Genomic DNA, 21,635 nt, shown 5'->3' with positions numbered 1-21,635 from the left:
AGACAAGGATGTCCACTCTTGCCACTTTTATTCAACATAGAACTAGAAGTCCTAGCCACAGCAATCAGACAAACAAACAAAAGAAATAAGAGGCATCCATATTAGTAAAGAAGTTAAACTGTCACTATTTGCAGATGACATGATATTGTATACATAGAAATTCCTAACGGCTACCCCAAAATCTACTAGAAGTAATACACAAATTCAGTAAAGTTGCAGGATATAAAATACCCAGAAATCAGTAGCATTTCTATACATTAATAACAAAGTAGCAGAAAGAGAAATTAAGAAAATAACTCCATTTACAATTGCACCAAAAAGAATAAAACTTAACCAAAGAAGTGAAAGACCTTTACTCTGAAAACTATAAAACACTGATGAAAGATACTGAAGATGACACAAACTGAAAGATATTCCATACTCATGGAATGGAAGAATATTGTTAAAATGTCCATTCTACCTAAAGCAAACTACAAATTCAATGCAATCCCTATCAAAATACCAACAGCATTTTTCATAGAACTAGAATAAACAGTATTAAAATTTGTAGGACCACAGAAGACCCCGAATAGCCAAAACAATCTTGAAAAAGAAAAATAAATCTGGAGATATTACAATTCTAGATTTCAAGGTATACTGCAAAGTTGTAGTAATCAAAACAGTATAGTAGTGGCACAAAAACAGACACAGATCAATGGAATAGAATAGAGAACCCAGAAATAAATCCATACATATATTGTCAGTTAATCTATGACAAAAGAGGCAAGAATATATAAGGGAAAAGGTAGTCTCTTCAATAAATGGTGCTGGGAAGACTGGACAGCTACATGCGTAAGAATGAAACTGGACCACTTCCTTACAGCATACACACAAATAAACTCAAAATACACACATACACACAAATAAACTCCTTACACCATACACATAAACTCAAAATGGATGAAAGACCTAAATGTGAGACCTGAAACCATAAAAAAAATCCTAGAAGAGAACAGAGGTAGTAATTTTTCTTATATTGGCCATAGAAACATTTTTCTAGATATGTCTCCTAAGGCAAGGGAAACAAAAGCAAAAATAAATTATTGGGACTACATCAAAGCAAAATGCTTTTGCACAGTGAAGGAAATCATCAACAAAATAAAAAGGCAACCTACTGGATGAGAGAAGATATTTGCAAATGATATATCCAATAAGGGGTTAATATCACAAATATATGAAGAACTTCTACAACTTAACACCAAAAACCCCCTAACAATCTGATTAAAAATTGCCATAGGACCTGAACAGACATTTTCCCAGAGACGATATACAGATGGCCAACAGGCACATGAAAAGATGCTCAACATCACTGATCATCAGGGAAATGCAAATCAAAACCACGATGAGATACCATCTTACCCGTCAGAATAGCTAAAATCAAGAAGACAAGAAATAACAAGTGTTGGTGAGGAGGTGGAGAAAAAAGAACCCTTTTACACTGCTGATGGGAATGTAAACTGGCACAGCCACTGTGGAAAAATGTATGGAGGTTCCTTGAAAAATTAAAAATAGAAATACCCTATGATCCAATAATTCCGTTATTGGGTATTCACCCAAAGGAAACAGAAACAGTAAATCGAAAAGATACATACCACTATGCTTATTGCAGCATTAGTTACAATGGCCAAGATATGGAAACAACCTAAGTGTCCACCGATAGACCAATGGATAAAGAAGATGTGGTGTACATACACAATGGAATATTATGCAGCCATAAAAAGAATGAGATCGTGCCACTTGTCACAACATGGATGGACCTAGAGAGTATTATACTCAATGAAATAAGTCAGAATGAGAAAGGCGAATACCATGGGATTTCACTTAGATATGGAATCTCAGAAAAATGAATGAATGAATGAATGAATGAATGGAAAGCAGAAACAGATCCATAAATACAGAGGATAGTCTGACGGTTGCAGGGGGCAGGTGGGCAGAATGGGTGAAGGGGAGTGGAAGATAGACTTCCAGTTACAGAATGAATAAGTCACAGGAATGAAAGGTACAGACAGGAAATAACAGTCAAAGGTACTGTAACAGTGTTGTATGGTGACCGGTGGTAGCTGCACTTGTGGTGAGCAGAGCATAATGCATAGACTTGTTGAATCACTATGTTGTACACCTGAAACTAATGTAACGTTGTGTGTCAACTATACTCAAATTAAAAAAAATTTTTTAAATAAAAAAAAGAGAATGGTTTAGGTGAGGATAGAAAAAAAAAAAGAGTGTGAAAGGCTTTAAAAAGGAACAAATGTAAAGTGGTGATATTTATTGGACAACATGACTAGAAGTATGCAGCAGAACAGGAGTCCTTTTTCCCCAACTGAGAGGTACTTCCCAGAATTGTTACCAGTTAGTGAAGGAATCACTCACTACATCTTTACATCTGGACAGGGGCAGGGGACCTGAGAAGAGAAGGCCACTGTTCAAAGGGCAAAATTTCACAGATTTCTTAAATCTGATCATTTATATACTCATTTTATCACTAGAGGAGAATCAAATGTGTAACCAGTTCCAAACTTCCCAGCATTAAACTCAAGGTTGCTTGACTTCTCTAGGGCTTTCTGACAATAATCTTCTAGAATAGAACCATGTTTGTCTTTCTTCAAGCACTTAATATCAAAGTATTCAGTCACTCACCCTCGAGCAGACGCTGTGATTTTATAAGTTCCTGGAACCAAGAGACGCCAATAATCTCCAGTTTTGTAGGTAGTCACTGGGTGATTAATTTCAGCAACACTAATCGTGGCATTTAATATACCCCTGCCATCGGTGGCATCTAGGACAAATCCTTTGACACCCTGATGAACCTGGATAAAGTACAAGGATACCCAGATGTCAATGGTAAAGATCATCATCTAATTATTTTAGGAGCTCATCTCCGAAATAACAGATTGATAATAAAGTAAACATGTGGAACAAATAGGAATTTAGGAGTTGAGAGTAAAGCTAAATGTAAACACCCATTAAGCAAAATATTTTAGTTTCTGAAAGGTTAATTTTTCATAGCCTAGGTTTGTCTTTATCATGAGGAATATAATTAAGTCTGTATAAACTTTAGCACATCTGGCAATTTCAGCATATAGGACATTCTACAAGAAAATTGTCCTGCCCTATTTCTTCTCAAAGATTTTATTTATTTATTTATTTGACAAAGAGAGAGACAGCACAAGCAAGGGGAGCGGGAGAGGGAGAAGCAGGCTCCCCGCTGAGCAGGGAGCCCAATGAGGGTTTCGATCCCCAGACCCTGGGATCACGACCCGAGCCATAGGCAGCTGCTTAACCGACTCAACCACCTAGGCGCCCCCTGTCCTGCCCTCTTTAAAAGGGTAATGTCAGGGGTGTCTGGATGGCTCAGTAAGTTGAGCGTCTGACTCCTGATTTCAGCTCAGGTCAAGATCTCAGGATCAAGAGACTGAACCCTGCATCGAGCCCCATTTCGAGCCCCATGTTGGGGCTCCACACTCAGCAGGGAGTCTGCTTGAGATGCTTTCCTCTGCCTCTCCCCCTGCTTGCTCACACTCTCTTTCTCTCAAACAAATAAATCTTTAAAAAAAATTAAGGGAAATGTCATTTTTAAAAAAACGGAAGGACTGTTCTAGATTAAAGTGAGTAAAGAGATACAATAATCAAATGCAATACATAAACCTTGACTAGATCCTGGTTCTAAAATATAGCTATGAAAAGACATTTTGGGGTAAAAGAGAGGGAAATTTGGATGTGGACTAGGTACTAGGTAATAGTAGAGAATTACTATTAATTTTCTTTGGTGAGATAATGGCACTTGAAGATGTCATACAGGAGAATATCCTTTTTTTTTTTTAAGATTTCATTTATTTATTTGACAGAGAGGGAGACAGCCAGCGAGAGAGGGAACACAAGCAGGGGGAGTGGGAGAGGAAGAAGCACGCTCCCAGCGGAGGAGCCTGATGTGGGGCTCGATCCCATAACGCCGGGATCACAACCTGAGCCGAAGGCAGACGCTCAACGACTGAGCCACCCAGGCGCCCGAGAATATCCTTATTCTAAAAGATCTATTCCAGGAGCGTCTGATGGCTCAGTCAGTTAAGCATCTGACTTGGGCTCAGATCATCATCTCGAGGTCTTGGGATGGAGCCCCGCATGGAGGCTTGCTTCAGGCTCTGCACTCAGCAGGGAGTTTGCCTGTCCTTCTGCCCCTTGCCCTGCTTGTGCATGCTCTCTCAAACAAATAAATAGAACCCTTTTTTTTTTAAAAAAAAAAAAGCAAATCACCACCAGCCTCTTTAATCATTTCCAACTCCTCCCCATGCATACAAATAAGCTCATTTTCATCCACGAATTTTCTAAACACACTAAAACATGAATAGGCTAAATTCAGAAGTGTGTATTTGAAGATCATTGTGTGAAAATCAAATGTACACATAAAAGTATTCTTGCTCTTGGGAGAGATTTCATACTTCACTCCTAAATAGTCACCTGTTTCATAAACTGGATTAGAGATCTTCGATTCTGTTCCCAAAATTTTGGCAGATCTTTCTCAAATGGGTATTTCACACAACCTAGCTCAATAGTTACTTCAAAGCAATTTGTCTGTAAATAGTTCCAGTCCTGCATACCACCTAAAGGATAAAAAATTAAAATCCATTAACTCTGAAGAAGAGGAACTAGATCAGATCCCAAAAAGTAACCAACATTCCTAGTAAAAAAGCCAAATCCATCTTTTCTCAGCATTGGTTGAAAAAAAGTAATATGTTCATTTGAGAGCTCCTTGATGCTTATGGTACAGGTAAGACACCTGTACTTTCATGTTCAAGAAGAATTCAAGTGTAGCTTACCCACTTCTTATTAGCACACCTAATTAACAGCCAGAAGTAAAGTACAACACTTTCATGAAGTTTTAGTACAATCTCTTTACTCAAAACTCCAAGTGTACTAAATTTAAAAATAGCTGAAAAGGTTATTTGAATGTTTTAAATTATTTAAACAATATTTTTTAAAAGAATAATCTTTTTCTCAAAATTAAAAAATCAGTAAGAAGCAGCATCATCCAGGGGGACAGAAAATCCATCAAGTTATATGGCATTGATACGAAAGAATGTTTACCTGGGACATTATACCAACTAGCTCCATTCGTTATTCCATGAGGAAAATACTCATTTGGGTACATATTCTTGCAAGGTCTCCCTTGAAACATCTGGGAATTTTCCTGAAAAAAAAAAAAATTAAGAATCTTTACTTGTATTTGTTTGCACCACAGGAAGGATAAGGAAAAATAATAAAAGTGGTTACCAATAGGGTGTATGTGGAGGTGGGAATGGGGTGAGTGGAGCCATGGGAAGCTCTGAGACTTTTTAATGTATAACTTTCTATGCCATTTTGATTGTTTACTATATGAACTTATTACCTACTTTTAAAAATCAAAATTAAATGTGTTCTGTAAAAAAATGGACTTTATGGCTTGCAGTTACAAGTAACATAAAACCCAACTCAATCCCTCTCCAAAAAAATCCCACAAAAAAGTGTTCATATTCATGTTTTCATGTTTTCAAGAAGCTTGAAAGTCCCGAAGATAATTTACACATGATGTGGAGTAAGCAGCTTTCTCTCTCTTCCAGATGGTCCCTCTGTGCTTTGACCGCATTCTGTACCGTTACAACAGGTTGCATTGTTTTCTTCCCTACAAACAAGACACTACTCCCTGAAACAGCATGCGTCTTTGCGTCTCCAGCATCTAGCAGTGTCTGGCATAGCGCATGTGCAATAGCTTGCCTGAGGAAGAGGAAAACAAACTGCCATGGAGACAAAAGTAAGTGCTACCGGAATCTAGAGAAGAGAAAGGTTACTGACTAGAGCAGCTGTGGAGGTTTCCTGAAGAAACCAAGATTTGAAAGATAGCCAAAACTTCATTTCTTTCTTGTGGAAATAGAAAAAAAAAACTGTATAGAAAGCATGAAAAGAAAAATAACAAGTTCCTGTTTTCCTGCTACTAAGAATTAACCATCTAACTTTAAAATAGGTCAGTCAGTAGAGCATGTGATTCCCGATCTCAGGGTCATGAGTTCAAGCCCCATGTTAGGCGTAGAGCTTACTTAAAACAAAAAAAGAATATATATGTATGTATATGTGTGTGTGTGCATATATATATATATGTATGCATATGTGTATATATGTATGTATATGTGTATATATATGTATGTATATGTGTCTATATGTATGTATATGTCTATACATGTGTGTATATGTCTATATATGTATATGTCTATATATTTATGCGTGTGTGTTATGTGTGCTTGTGTATATACACACATATGTATATGTACGTATGTGTATATAAACACCACCCCTGGATTTAAAATTTAAAAAATATATAAACAAGCCCCTTTTATCAAGTTAACATACCAATTACAAGCTTATGATCCCACTTATTATCAAATAAAAACTATTATTCTGGATTACTGTAATAACTGGGTACATGCTCTATCGCTTTCTGGTTTTTTCATCAAAGATGTGCGTGCACCTTCTATGTCTCTCTCTCTCTCTTCATTTCCATTAGTATCTATCTGTCCACTCAGTTATGAATTATATAGATGTACTACTATACTAATACAATACATGTAATATAAACTGGCATAAAAATAAAAAATATTTAAGGGATAAATTTAAAAATATAATTTCTAATACATTCTTCCTACATCTTAGTGGATCATCTAGTATAAACCTCACTCTAGACACCATAGTTCGAGGCGGTAGCTATTAACATCTTGACTTTATTTTTTTTTTTTAAGATTTTATTTTATTTATTCGACAGAGACAGAGACAGCCAGCGAGAGAGGGAACACAAGCAGGGGGAGTGGGAGAGGAAGAAGCAGGCTCATAGCGGAGGAGCCTGATGTGGGGCTCGATCCCAGAACGCTGGGATCACGCCCTGAGCCGAAGGCAGACGCTTAACCGCTGTGCCACCCAGGCACCCCCTCGACTTTATTCTTAGAGTAATAAAGAGCTACTAAAAATCTCTGAAGAAAGGGTGATATGCGAAATAGTCACGGCTCTAGGAAGTTTATCCAATAATAATGTGAAAGAGAAACCAAAGCCAGGGAGACCCATCAGAGTACTACTGAAATAATCCAGGTGTGAGATCACAAGCCCCCGGAAGGTTGATTTTACCACGTGCATTTGCCATCTCCTTTAATTCTCACTACTCTGATCATTTTTTTTAAAACCTAATTAAATTTGTCAAGCAAACAGTTTGACAACTTAAAGAAGACTGAGTTGAGGATGTCCAACCTCAGTCCACACACAGTCTAAAAGTCATATACCAAGATATTAAATGATGGGTGCTCTCTAGGTTTATTTTCTTCTTGCTGTTTGCCTATATCTTTTCATCTGTTTACAATAACTCCCATTCTATGAAACAGTTTTTTAAAGGGGCATTTACGTATTGGTGACAGGTAAAGCAACTGGATGCAATTGCTAAGATGGTAAAAATGGCTGAGGATGGAAGATGGAGGGGAAAAAAGTTAAAGAGACAATGTCCAGCCAACAAAGAGAAAAAAAGCAGAGCTTTCTACTCTACAATGGGGCAGAGATCAAGGGGAGACGACAACAGTGTCAGACTTCAGAGGTCAAGAGAGTTAAAAAAAACAACAGATTTCTGGTAACCCTTGAGGGGGCACGTCCAGGTAAAACAATGTAGGCAGAAGACAGATGACAAGAAACTGAGAGGACAGAACAATAAGGAAGCAGAGAAAGAGACTACTTAGTTTTCATCTTTTCTCTTGCTCTTTCCTAAACTAATTTTAGACTTGCAGAGATGTCGCAAAAATAGTACAGGGAGTTTTATATACCCTTGATCCAGCTTTCCCTAATTAGCATCTTACGTAACCAAAGCACAATTATCAAAACAAGGAAATTAACACTGGTGTAATACCGTTAACTAAAATAAACTAATTTTTATTCAGAACTCACTAGTCTTTCCACTAATGCCTCCTTGACATTTTCTTGTCACTTGATATCTATCACACTGTACAGCAGAAAGTTGTTTCTTCACTTTCACTTAATTGAATTAATTGGATTTCATTATACTTAAAATATAATAAACGTTATTATAGAAAGATTAGAAAATTCAAGAGCACAAAAAGAAGAAAAAATATAAGCCAAAGATCATTTAATATTTTGGTATGTAACTTTTAGACTCTTTCTGGCCTATACATAAACTGGGATGGATGGGAATGGATGCCCCGCCCCTCAGTCTTCTTAAGGTTCTCAAAATCTGCTTTACTGAGATATAATTCACATACAACATAACTCACCCATTTATAGCGTACATCTCAGTGGTTTTTGAAGTATATTCACTGAGTTGTGTGATAATCACCATGGTAAATTTTAGGACCTTTTTATCACCCCAAAAGAGATCCACACCCATTAGCACTGCTCATTTCCCTCCAACCTCCTCCCTGCCTCTCCTTGCCTGCCGAGCCCTAGGCAACCACCAGTCTACTTTCTGCCTCTATGGATTTGCCTATTCTGGACATTTCATGTAAGTGGAATCATACAATATGTGGTCTTTTGTGACTGACTTCTTCCACTTAGCATAATGTTTTCAAGAGTTATTCAAGTTGTAATTTGTTGTACTCTATCCCTTTTTATGGCTGAAAAATACTCGCTGCATGACTATACCATATTTTGTTTATCCATTCATCATTTGATGGACGTTTGGGTTGTTTTCATTTTTGGCTATTATGGATAATGCTGCTACGACATTCGTGTATAGTTGACCCTTGAACCACATGGGGATCAGTGGTGCCAGTGCCTCCACACAGTCAAAAATCCAGGTATAACTTTTGACTCTCCCAAAACCTAACCACTAACAGTCTACTGTTGACCAGAAGTCTCACCGATAACATGAACAGTGAATTAACACATATTTTGTATGTTACATACTGTATTCTAACAATAAACTAGAGAAAAGAAAATGTTATTAAGAAAATCATAAGGAAGAGAAAATACATTTGTGGTACTATACTGTAATTACAGAAAAAAATCCATATATAAGTGGACCCATGCAGTTAAAACCCGTGTTGATGCTCAAGGGTCAACTGTACAAGCTTCTGAGTGGGTATGTGTTTTCATTTATCTTGGGCATCTATCTAGGAGTGCAATTGTCAGACCTTATGATAATTCTGTACCTAACACTCTTAGGAACTGCAATACTGTTTTCCAAAGCAGTTGCACCATTTTACATTCCCACCAGCAATACAGAAGTGTTCCAATTTCTCTACATCTTTACGAATACTTATTTTCCATTTTTTAAATTATAGCCAAACCTAGTTGGTACAAAATGGTATTTCATTGTGGTTTTGATTTGCGTTTCCCTCATGGCTAATGATATTGAGTATCTCTTTGTGTGCTTCTTGGTAATTTGTGTATCTTCATTAGAGAAATGTGGGTTCAAATCCTTTACCCATTTTTCAATTAGGCTGTCTTATTATTTATTTGTAAGAGTTCTTTACATATTCTAGATGTAAGATTCTTATCAGATATGTAATTTTTTATTTTGTGGGCTGTCTTTATACTTCTTGATACTCTGTTATGTGATGAATTCTGTCCTCCCAAGAATATATGTTGAAGTCCTAACCCCCAAAGACCTCAGAATATGACTGTATTTGATTACAGAGGTAATCAAGTTAAAATGAGGTAGAGTGTGCCCTAATCCAGTATGTCCGGTATCTTTATAAAAAGGGACAATTTGGGTATAGACACAGGGAGAATGCTATGTGACGACAGAGGACTGGAGTAATCCATCTAGAAGCCAATAAATGCCGAAGATTGCCAGCAAAACACCAAAAGCTAGGAAGAGACAAGGAAGGATTCCCCTACAGGCTTCAGAAAGAGCTTAGCCTTGCCAACACCTTCATTTTGGACTTCTAGACACTAGAACGATGAGAAAATAAGTATCTGCTGTTTTAGGCTACCCAGTTGGTGAACCTTTATTACACCAACTACAGGAAACTAATATGGTATCCTTTCTGGCAAAAAAGGGTTTTCATATTTGATGATATCCAATGTATCTTTTTTTGGGTCACTTGTGCTTTAGGAAACCAGTGTCTAACCCAATGTCACAAAAACTTATTCCTATGTTTTTTTCTCAAAGTTTTATAGTTTCAGCTCCTACATTTAGGACTATGATCCATTTTGAGATAATTTTTGGGTATGGTGTGAGGAAGGGGCCCAAATTCATTCTTTTGCATGTGCATATTCAGTTTTCCTATCACCATTTGTTGAAAAGATGATTCTTTCCCCCATTGAATTGTCTTGGTGCTCTTCTCAAAAAATCAATTGATCATATATGTACGAGTTTATTTCTGTAGTCAATTTTAATTCATTGATCTCTATGTCCATCTTATGTCAGTGTCTCAGTATCTTAATTACTGTAGTTTTGTAGTAAGTTTGAAATTGGGGAAGTATGAGGTCTTTAGCTCTTGTAATTTATTTTTTGTTTTAGAGATAATTTTGTCTTTTTCTTCCATTTCTTTCCTAAGTTTTATCAACTGTCCTTCATTTCTTCCTATCTTTTCTTTTTCTATTTGTTTTTATTTTTTAAGTATCTGAGCCTACATGTTTTTTTCATATTCTCAATGTGTTTGGGTATACTTAATGTGTTTGGAGTGTTTGACTTACGTTTTCTTCTGCTTCTTGATTATTTTTTGGTGGTAGTTAAGGTTTCCTCAGGGAATATGTGTAAATTTCATTTTCTAATTTTCTCAAATAGTTCTCCATGGATTTTACTTACCTCTTGTTCATTTTTATGATACTGGGCTGTTATACATGATTCTTAGTTAACGGCGCCCTTTTCTGTCAGTCTAGCAGTGAAGGTGCTTTAGCGTGGTTTGTTTTTGTTTTATTCTCCTTGATGTAAGGGTTCAGCTGGGAGTCTCCTGGTTTTATGGTTCTCTTCTATCTTCTACAACCCTACATTTCCCCTTTTTTCTTCTTTTCCTCTTCACTATCCAATCACCAAAGGGCACTTCTTCATTTCTTTTTGCCCTTTTTCTGCCTCAGAAGTTAAGAGTTTGGAAGATTTCCCTTTAAATCCACCTGTCCTTTTAAATTGTGCCTGCCCCTTTAAATTGCACCAGATCTTGTAAGTTGTATAGACCTTGAAATCTCTTACCAACATTCCAGTGCTCTCATCTGCCCAGTGCTTTTTTATTTAAGTTTCAGATTTAGGGTGTACTTAATGTTTGGTCATTCCATCACCTTCAGGCCTGCCCTTCATTAGTCCCCATCTCCTGTCTTCAGATTGTCTTGGTCTGCTTTTTCACACCACGAAGCTATTGCAGGGCACAGGGGGGTGGATGTATGATAGATCATGATAGATCATGGCTAAGAGAAAGGAGGCTGTGAGTAAAGACTGAGGATTTTAATTATCACCTTTCCCATTTACAACAGAAGAAATGAAGGCAGAAGATTTCAGAGGAAGCAGGATGTGGTGGGATCGAGAATGGAGGAAAATATGGGAAAGACACAAATTGATAATAACAGAGATGACAGAATCTGAATGAACTCACATCACATTATTCCAAGTTCTATTTAGTCAAGGCAAAGCGATCTACTGAGAATAAGGGGAGTAAAGCTGGGATTAGAAAGTTCAGATAGAGGATAAAGGTTTAGAATCATCAAGGCAGGAAATGAGCCAAAGAATCAAGCAGCAAAACATGAAATACTGCCAAGTAGAACTGAGGGCTCTGCTGAGGTTAGAAAGCATAGAGAGAGTGTGGTCAATTTCCATGACTGTGTGACTTTTCTGGGATGAAGAAGAGAAATGGTGGTGGCAATTACTGTGGATTGGGCACTGGCGAGGCAGGTATGTCAAAAGGGTATCCCAAGGTATGAGTGAGAGTGTCACTGAAAGGGACATCCATAGGTGTAAGCTGGATAGAAAGTAAAATCAAAAGAATTAAAGGTCAAAGAAAACAAAAAGGGTGCCTGGGTGGCTCAGTCCGTTAAGCATCTGCCTTTGGCTCAGGTCATGATCCCAGGGTCCCGGGATCGAGCCCCCTGTTGGGCTCCCTGCTCAGCGGGGAGTCTGCCTCTTCCTCTCGCTCTGCCCCTCCCCCGTGCTCAAGTGTGCTTGTGTTCTCTCTCTCAAATAAATAAATTATATCTTAAAAACAAAACAAAACAAAAAGAGGATAAGGAACTCAAAGTCACAATGAGGATAAAAAGCAGAACTATAAGATCGGGCACCAAATTTGATGGGGATATGAGCATCTGATCACTAAATTTTAATTTTGATTATTCAGAGGGTATAATATTCTCTTCTGCCATGAACATCCCTCCAATGGTGTGCCCAAACAGAAGTGTAATAATAGACGTATTCCCCTGTTAGAAACTCTCAACAATCTCACAAGGTCCCCTTGTGCAGAATGAAGGCATGCGCAATGTGAAATAACAGAAGGCTGTGATTAGAGACCACAGAGTTGCAGTGTTAATATTCTTTATCTGTAACCAATAAAGTCATAGACTGAGTCCAGTAAGACCAAAACCTGAAACTAATAGGCCTAGTTTCCAAGCCCCAACTTTTAACATGTTATCTAAGAATAATTTTTCAATTAAAATTTCACACAAACATGCACACAAACATATACCTTTTCTTTTCTTTTCTTTTCTTTTAGATTTTATTTATTTGACAGAGAGAGACACAGTGAGAGAGGGAACACAAGCAGGGGGAGCAGCAGACGGAGAGGGAGAAGCAGGCTTCCCACTGAGCAGGGAGCCCGACGTGGGGCTCGATATCAGGACCCTGGGATCATGACCTGAGCTGAAGGCAGATGCTTAACGACTGAGCCACCCAGGTGCCCCATACCATTTCTGACTGTAAAAGTAATGTGTGTTCATCATATAAAGTTTAGAAAATACATGAATATCTACCTGCTTGCTCTGACTATATGTTACTATAGGCTCTTCAATAGCTTAGACTAGCGGTCAGCAATTTTTTTCTGTAACGGACCAGATGGTAAAAATTCTAGGTTTTACAGGCTTGAAAGTGTCTGTTGCAACTACTGAACTTTACCTTCTGCACCTATGGAGATGACTGCTGTGTTTTTCTTCTTTAGTCTGCTAATATGGTTAATTACACTCACTTTTTTTCAAATGCTGAAAGAGGAAGTAGCCATAGACAATACAGAAAAAAATGGATGTGACTGTGTAGCAATAAAATTTTATTTACAAAAGCAGTTAATGGGCTGGGTTTGGCACTAGAGCTGTAGCTTGTCAACCTCCATCTTAGATCACAAGCAGGTTTATAATGTAAATTCTAGTCAAATGAAAAACCTAGCATGCTAATTTATATTTACTATGTTTAGTTTATTATGATTCAGGTACTATGCTGAAAACCGTAGACAAAAAGACATTACTTGAGATTAAAGGCTAAAGGGGAAATACATAGTATATTCAAAGTGAGGTAGAAAACAAGAGGAAAAGCAGTTAAGACTGACTGAAAGAAATCATGGAAGTCTTAACCGAGAAGAAAACACTTGACCAGAGTCTTACTGGACTTTGTTTCAATGCATTTTTTAAATTAAAGAACCTGATAGCATTTCACGTTTAAACACAAGCCTACCTTGGAATAAGAAAGTGCTATCTGTTGAAACACAGCATCATCTGGTGATTTACTATATGTGGCAAGCCCTTGTTCATCATCATCAAAAGGGTAGTTCACTACCAAAGAACCTGCAAAGGGAAAAGAGGAAAAGGTATCATGCTCTCTTCTTCAAGATGGGTCATCAACATAAAGCACACTTTCATAATACTGCCAGAGACAGGGAACCAAGACAATTTTCCAAGGCTAATTTCCTCATTAGAAATGAAAAAGGTGCTAATTTCCTCAATGGAAAATCAACTGGATAAGTGAAATATCAAATAGCTATGCGTGACACTTAAAGGCTGCCTTAACTAGAAAGGTCTTAGGACTTTACTAGGTATAATTTATGTCAGAGCCCAAACCAGAAGTATACAGGCTTAATTTAAACAGTTTTACAATACATAGGACCAGAAAACATGAGCAAAATTTGATACTTTTATAGTAAAATTCAGATATTTATAATGTCATGGAATTTTAAAAGAAGAAAAGATTCTTGAAGTTCAATTAATCCATCCTCTTCATCTTGCAGATGTGGAGTCTAAAACAGAGAGGTTAAATAACTTATATATGGATAGCAGAGCTGGCCCTGACCCACACTCAGTAAAAAGTGCTAAAAATTTCCCTTATCCTCGCATTAGAAATTAGTCAACTGGAGTTGCATTGTATGATTTTTCATGACTTACGGCAAAGAAAGTGATGCTTTAAAATATATGTAAATGGTATCAAGTCCCTTTATGCTCCCCACAGGGCATAAAGAAGTTAGGGTGCTTCTAGGGTAAGAGCCCGGGGCTACACATGCCTTCTCTCCCACCACAAGATGAAATCCCTTATTTTCCTATTTGTCACATTGTTTTCATTTGTTCATCTGTCCATGTAGCCTACCACTACTAAGCCACACATCTTTGCCCTTTTATCATGCCACTTCATGGGAATGGAAGTGAAAGAACATATTCAATTTGAATTCAGATGAAATAATCCTGTGGTAACAAATACCAGCCAATATTTATATGGAGAAAAAAAATTTTTTAAGAAGTATAAGAACTATGCTCATTTTATCCCCCCAAACAGTTCTAACAAGAACAGGTATACTTCAATACCTCTTTTTAGACAAATTTAACGTCTCAGAAAAATTTAATTTCACCCCAGAACTATGATCCATATCTAAAAATTCCAACAGAAAAAAGTCAACGTCAACTTCCACTCAATACTGTTTTTCAAACAGCTAATTTTCTAAGGACAGAAAAAAAAGGTCATGAAAGACTTAGTTCTATGAAACAGTCTATTAAAAAAATAATTAGTATCAACCTAAAAAGCAGGAATAAAGGAAAAAATAGATAAATTTGACTTCATCAAAATTAAAAACTTTTGTGTGTCAAGGACCTTAAGAAAGCTAAAATAAAAAAAATTAAAATACAACCTATAGAACAGAGAACAGGAGAAAATATTTCAAAGTCAGCAATCTGATAAGGGTCTAGAGTCTAGACATATAAGGAACTCTTACAGCTTAATGAAAAGACAAAAAATTTTAAATTGGCAAAAGACTTGAACAGATATTTCTCCTAAGTAGATATACAAATGGCCAAGTATAAGAAAAGATGCTCATTATTAGTCATCAGAGAAATGCAAATCAAAACTACAATGAAATACCATTCTTTACCCACTAAAATGGCTATAATATAAAAACAGAAAATAAGAAGTGTTGATGAGGATATAGAAAAACTGGAACCATCTACATTGCTGGGAATGTAAACTGTTTGGCAACTGTGGAAATCAGTTTGGCAGTTCCTTAAAGAGATAAACATGCAATTATCATATGGTGGTATTTCCACCAAAAAGCTAAACATGGCTAAATGAAATAAGTCATTCAGAGAAAGACAAATACTGTGTGATTTCACTCATATGTGGAATTGAAGAAACAAAACAAATGACCAAAGAAAAAAAAAAGAGACGGACAAAAAACCAGACTCTTAACTATAGAGAACAAGCTGAGGATTACCAGAGGGGAGGTGGGTTGGGGGGATGGGTGAAGTAGGTGAAGGGGATTAAGAGTACACTTATCATGATGAGCACAGAGTAATATAGAGAATTGCTGAATCACTATATTGTACATCTGAAACTAATATAACACTCTATGTTAACTACACTGGAATTAAATTTTTTTAAAAAAGCACTAAACATGGAATTACTCAAAAGAATTGAAAGCAGGGACTCAGATATTGTATACCACTGTTCACAGCAGTATTATTCATAATAGTGAACAAGTGGAAACAACCTTCAATGGAAAAACGGATAAATAAATTGTGGTATACACATACAATGAAATATTTTTGGCCATAAAAAGGAATGAAGTACTAATAAATGCTACAATATGAATGAACTTGAAAACATTATGCTGAGCGAAAGTAGACACAGAAGATCACATATTGCATGATTCCATTTCTATGAAATATCCAAAACAGGCAAGTCCACAGAGACAGAACACAGACTGGTTGTTACCAGAGCTTGAGAGGAGGGGAAAATAGGAAGCAACTGCTTAGTGGATAAGAAATTTCCTGTTGGGAAGATGAAAATGTTTTCGAGCTAAACAGAGATGGTGGTTGCACAACATTGTGAATGCACTAAATGTCACTGAATTGTTCACTTTAATGTGATTTATTTTATATGAATTTCACCTCAAGAAAAAAATTAGTATCAAAATTTACAAAGAGGAATTTTACTTTTCTCTATATTCTTTCAAAATCCTGGGGCACCTGGGTGGCTTAGTCAGTTAAGTGTCTCCCTTCGGCTCAGGTCATAATCCTGGGATTGAGCCCCACATTGGGCTCCCTGCTCAGTGGGGAGCCTGCTTCTCCCTCTCCCTCTGCCTGCCACTCCCCCTGCTTGTGTGTGTGCTCTCTCTCTCTAATAAATAAAATCTTTAAAAAACAAAAACAAAACAAAATCCTCCTCAATTGTTGACACCAAAGAAATCCTCTTTTAAATTTCTTTGCTAAGATTTCAAAACCCACTTAAAGATTTTATGATGAGAAAACAAAATATGTCATGGAGAGGGAAGGGTGGATGGCGGCAGAACAGGAGGACCCTAGGCTCACCTCATCCCATGAATACAGCTAGATAACTATCAAATCATCCTAATTTTTGGATTAGAAATTGATCTGAAGCCTGGCAGAACAAATTCCACAACTAAACATAGAGAAGAGGCCACATGGAAGAAGGTAGGAAGAGTGGAAACATGGTTTAGGAGAGACATGGATCGTGGCCACTGTGATAGCAAGAGACAGAGGGATGCACAGGGGAAAATGAATCCCCATAGCAACTGGTCTGGGAAGCAAAAAGGCCTGACTGCTACAAGTCCTTGCAACCAGTGGGGCTTAAAGCCTGGAGTTGTTTTTTTTTTTTTATTTTTTTTAAAGATTTTTTATTTATTTATTTGACAGAGATAGAGACAGCCAGCTAGAGAGGGAACACAAGCAGGGGGATTGGAAGAGGAAGAAGCAGGCTTCCAGTGGAGGAGCCCGATGTGGGGCTCGATCCCAGAATGCCAGGATCACGCCCTGAGCCGAAAGCAGATGCTTAATGACTAAACCACCCAGACACCCCAAAGCCTGGAGTTTTAAAGGTCAGCACGCTTGGCCCTGGGAGAGCTTGGAGGACATTGGGGCTGCTCTGGAAGAGAAGGCAAGGGAAACAGCCTGTGGACATATAGAATGGAAGCAGCGATCAGAAGAGCACCTGGGGCACACAGTGGGGAGGTTACTTGCTCATCTCAGACTGTGTCCCAGAGAGGCAGCATTCACAGAGAGACTCCTCCAGGAACAAAGAAACTGGCCAGAGCCATCTCCCTCCCCCATTCCTCAGCATAAGCACAGGGCCACCTGTGGGAACCAGTGCAGTGCTGACACTCACTACCTAACTTGCTTACACCAAGCCCCATCCCCCCATCCCCCACCTTCCCACCTCTGTGCTCTGGAAGAACCACCCTTTCCAGTCTCACTTGCTTGAGTCCCAACCCAGGAGGCCCCCTCCCCCAGAAGACTGGCCCAAACCCCTGCCCACAATGCATCTTCTAAACTGGGAGTTCTGTAGGGCCTCAGTTCTGGTTGGGGTGGCACCAGTTCTCATTTCACAAGCAAACCAGAGCATATCTGGTTAAAACTCACCACATTTGGGCCAGGGACCAAACACTGCCCACGACAGGCAAACAGAGCCTCTGCAGGCAATGGGCCTGAAGGATAAAGCAACCAGGACAAAACAGCAGAGCACACACAGCACACTGAAGATACTCCTAGAAGCAGCAGGCTTCTAGGGGAAGAGGGGACACTACACAGAGCAGGACAATACAGGACCTCTTCATAAGGCCATTATCCTCAAGATAGGAGATGTAGCTGACTTTCTTAACAGAGAGAAACAGGCACAGAGACTTAGATAAAATGAGAAGACAGAGAAATGTGTCCCAAATGAAAGAACAGGACAAGGCCATGGCTGGAGATCTAAACAAAACAGATATAAATAACATGCTTGATAGAGAATTTAAAGCAATGATTATAAGGATACTCACTGGACTTGAGAAAAGAGTGGAGGACATCAGTGGGACCATTAACAGAGATAAGGAATAACAGCAGAATTAAAGGGGTCAATAAATTAAATGTTTGATGGAATGAACAGACCTAGAAGACAGAATAATGGAAAGTAATAAGGCTGAACAAAAGAGAGAAAAAAAGAATTATGCAAAACGAGTTTAGACTTAGGGAACTCAGTGACTCCATCAAACATAATAACATTTGTATTATAGGAGTCTCAGAGGAAGAAAGTGAGAAAGGGAGCCAGAGAATTTATTTGATTAAATAATAGCTAAAAACTGCCCTAATCTGGGGAAGGAAACAGATACCCAGATCCAGGAAGCACAGAGATCCCCCAACAAAATCAACAAAAGCAGATCCACACCAAGACATATTGTAATTAAAATGACAAAATATACTGATAAAGAAAAAAATATTAAAAGCAGCAAGACAAAAGACAGTTACATACAAAGGTAACCTCATAAAGCTATTAGCAGATTTTTCAGCAGAAACCTTCCAAGTCAGAAAGGAGTGGCATGATATACTCAAAGTGCTAAATGGGAAAAACCTACAACCAAGAATACTCTATCTGGCAAGGCTATCATTCAGAATAGAAGGAGAGATAAAGAGCTTCCCACATGAACAAAAACTAAAGGAGTTCATGACCAGCAAAGCAGCCCTGAAAGAAATATGAAAGGAGACTCCTTGAGTAAAAAGGAGCGACTAAAAGTGACAGTATGAAGGCATTTGACACAAAAGTAGTAAAAATGAATATTCCTATTAAAAAATCAGTCAAGCAACTCACAAAATAAAAGGATGTAAAATATGACACCATATACCTAAAACATGGGGAGGAGAGGAGTAAAGAATGGGTTCAAATTTAAAAACCATCAACTTAAAATAGACTACTATATGCAGAAGATGTTATATACAAACCCAATGGTAACCACAAATTAAAAACACTAATAAATTTGCAAAGAATAAAGAGAAAGAAATCTGAATATGTCACTAAAGAAAACCAGCAAACCATGGAAGAGAGACAAGAAAGGATCAGAGAAAATCCTCAGAACCAACCACAAAAAAAGTAATAAAATGGCAATAAATACATATTTATCAATAAGTACTCTGAATATAAATGGACTCAATGCTCCAAACAAAAGACAGAGAGTGAAAGAATGGATAAAAAAAAAAAGATCCATCTATATGCTGCCTCTAAGAGACTCATTTTAGATCTAAAGACAGTTGCAGATTGAAAGTGAGGGAAAGGGAGAAACATCTATTATGCCAATGGAGGTCAAAAGAAAGCCATAGTAGCAATACTTGTATCAGATAAAATAGACTTTAAAACAACGACTATAACAAGAGACAAAGAAGGACACTATACAGTAATAAAGGGGACGATCCAACAAGTTGGTATAACAATTGTAAATATGTATGCACCCAGGGATGCCTGGATGGCTCAGTCAGTTAAGTGTCTGCCTTTGGCTCAAGTCATGATCCCAGGGTCCTGGGATAGAGTCTTGCATCAGGCTCCTTGCTCAGCAGGGAGCCTGCTTCTCCCTCTGCCGGCTGCTCCCCCTGCTTGTGCCCTTTCTCTCTCTCTCTCTCTGACAAATAAATAAATAAATCTTTAAAAAATATATTTATGTACCCAATAGGGGGTCACTCAAATACATAAAACAGTTAATAATAAACATAAAGGAACTAATTGATAATAATACAATAATTGGGGACTTTAACACCCCACTTAAATCAATGAGCAGATCATCTAAACAGAAAATCAACAAGGAAACAATGGCTTTGAATGACACACTGGACCAGATGGATTTAACAGATATATTCACCCTAAAACAGCAGAATACACATTCTTTCCAAACGCACGTTACATTCTCCAGAAAAGATCACATATAGAGCCACAAAGCAAGCCTCAACAAACTGAAAAAGACTGAAGTCATACCATACATCTTTTCTGACCACAATGCTATGAAACTAGAAGTTAACCACAAGAAAAAGTCTGGTAAGACCACAAATACATGGAGGTTAAATAGCATGGTACTAAACAACGGACAGGTCAATTAGAAAAGAAAAGAAGAAATAAAAAAGTACATAGAGACAAATGAAAATGAAAACACACTTGTTCAAAACCTTTGGGACACAGAAAAAGTGGTTCTAAGAGGGAAGTTTATAGCAAACTATGTCCTGGAAAGAGACAAGTCCACATGATTGAAGATGTCTCCCCCACCATGCCAAGGTCTCGATACCACCTGTGTAAATCTGCAAATTATTTTCATTGGATGTAACTAGTATTATAAACATCATAAGTGTGTACTGTCATTCTAAAATGGCAGGTAAAAAGAATAAAAATAAAATAAAATAAAATAAAATAAAATAAAATAAAATAAAACAAAACATAATGGCAGGTTAATCTATATGCTATCAAATCTCAACTGTGATACTTCATTAGGTATTCCAACACATGTTGACACTAAGTTACTTCCCTTATCCCTGGTGCTAATACCTTCACTCTTTTTTTTTTTTTAAAACAGCTTTATTGAGATGAACAGTTGACCCCTGAACAACGGGGGCTTGAATTGTGTGGATCCACTCACATGTAGATTTTAATCACTGCAGTACTATAAATGTATTTCTTAATGATTTTGTAGAAATGTAGAAATGTATTTCTACAAATGATTTTCTTAGTAACATAAAATTTTCTTTTTTCAAACTTACTTTATTCTAAGAATACAGTATATAATACATACGACATACGAAATATGTGTTAATCAACTGTTGATGTTATCGGTAAGGCTTCTGGCCAATAGTGGGCTGTCAGTAGTTAAGTTTGGGGGGAGTCAAAAGTTATACATGGATTTTCAACTGCACAGGGGCTAGCTCCCTAAACCCTCATGTTGTTCAGGGGTCAACTGTAATTCATATAACATACAATCCGTCCATCTAAAGTATATAATTCAATGTTGTTTAGTACATTCACAGGGTTGTACAATCATTACTATCTAATTATAGAGCATTTCATCGTGCCAAAAGAAAACGCTGTACCCATTCGCAGTCACTCCCATTTCCTCCCACCACTATTCACCACAGCCTGAGGCAACCACAAATCTATTATCTATGTCTATGCATTTACCTATTCTGAACATTTCATAAAATGTAATCATATAATATATGGTTTTTGGTACTGGCTTCTATCACTTAGCGTATTTTAAAAGTTCATTTATATTGTAAAATGCATCAGGACTTCATTGCTTTTCAAGGTCGAATAACAGTCAATTGTATGAGTATACTCTATTTAATTTATCCAATCATCAGTTGATGGATATTTGGGTTAATTATACTTCTAGGTTATTATGAATAATGCTACTCTGAATATCCACGTACAAGTTTACACACAGACATAT

General features: G+C 37.4%; 2 protein-coding genes across 2 annotated transcripts in view; one reads left to right on the top strand and one right to left on the bottom strand.

The window, feature by feature from the left end:
• TRARG1 (trafficking regulator of GLUT4 (SLC2A4) 1) overlaps positions 1-21,635 on the top strand; it is a 183,540-nt gene that overhangs the window by 121,162 nt on the left and 40,743 nt on the right. The gene's annotated exons all lie outside the window — the stretch shown is intronic.
• CPD (carboxypeptidase D) overlaps positions 1-21,635 on the bottom strand; it is a 75,355-nt gene that overhangs the window by 18,617 nt on the left and 35,103 nt on the right. Inside the window, exons 8-11 of the mRNA XM_040641099.1 lie at positions 13,640-13,749; positions 5,122-5,224; positions 4,495-4,637; positions 2,677-2,846 (exon numbers count right to left, since the gene is read on the bottom strand). Coding sequence (XP_040497033.1) covers positions 2,677-2,846; positions 4,495-4,637; positions 5,122-5,224; positions 13,640-13,749 — 526 coding nt within the window. The remainder of the gene's footprint in view (positions 1-2,676; positions 2,847-4,494; positions 4,638-5,121; positions 5,225-13,639; positions 13,750-21,635) is intronic.

This window comes from Ursus maritimus, unplaced genomic scaffold (genome assembly GCF_017311325.1).
Source record: "Ursus maritimus isolate PB19 unplaced genomic scaffold, ASM1731132v1 scaffold_24, whole genome shotgun sequence".
Taxonomy (NCBI): Eukaryota; Metazoa; Chordata; class Mammalia; order Carnivora; family Ursidae; genus Ursus; species Ursus maritimus.
The sequence above is the reverse complement of the archived record's forward strand: the minus strand, read 5'-3'. Positions and strand labels throughout refer to the sequence as shown.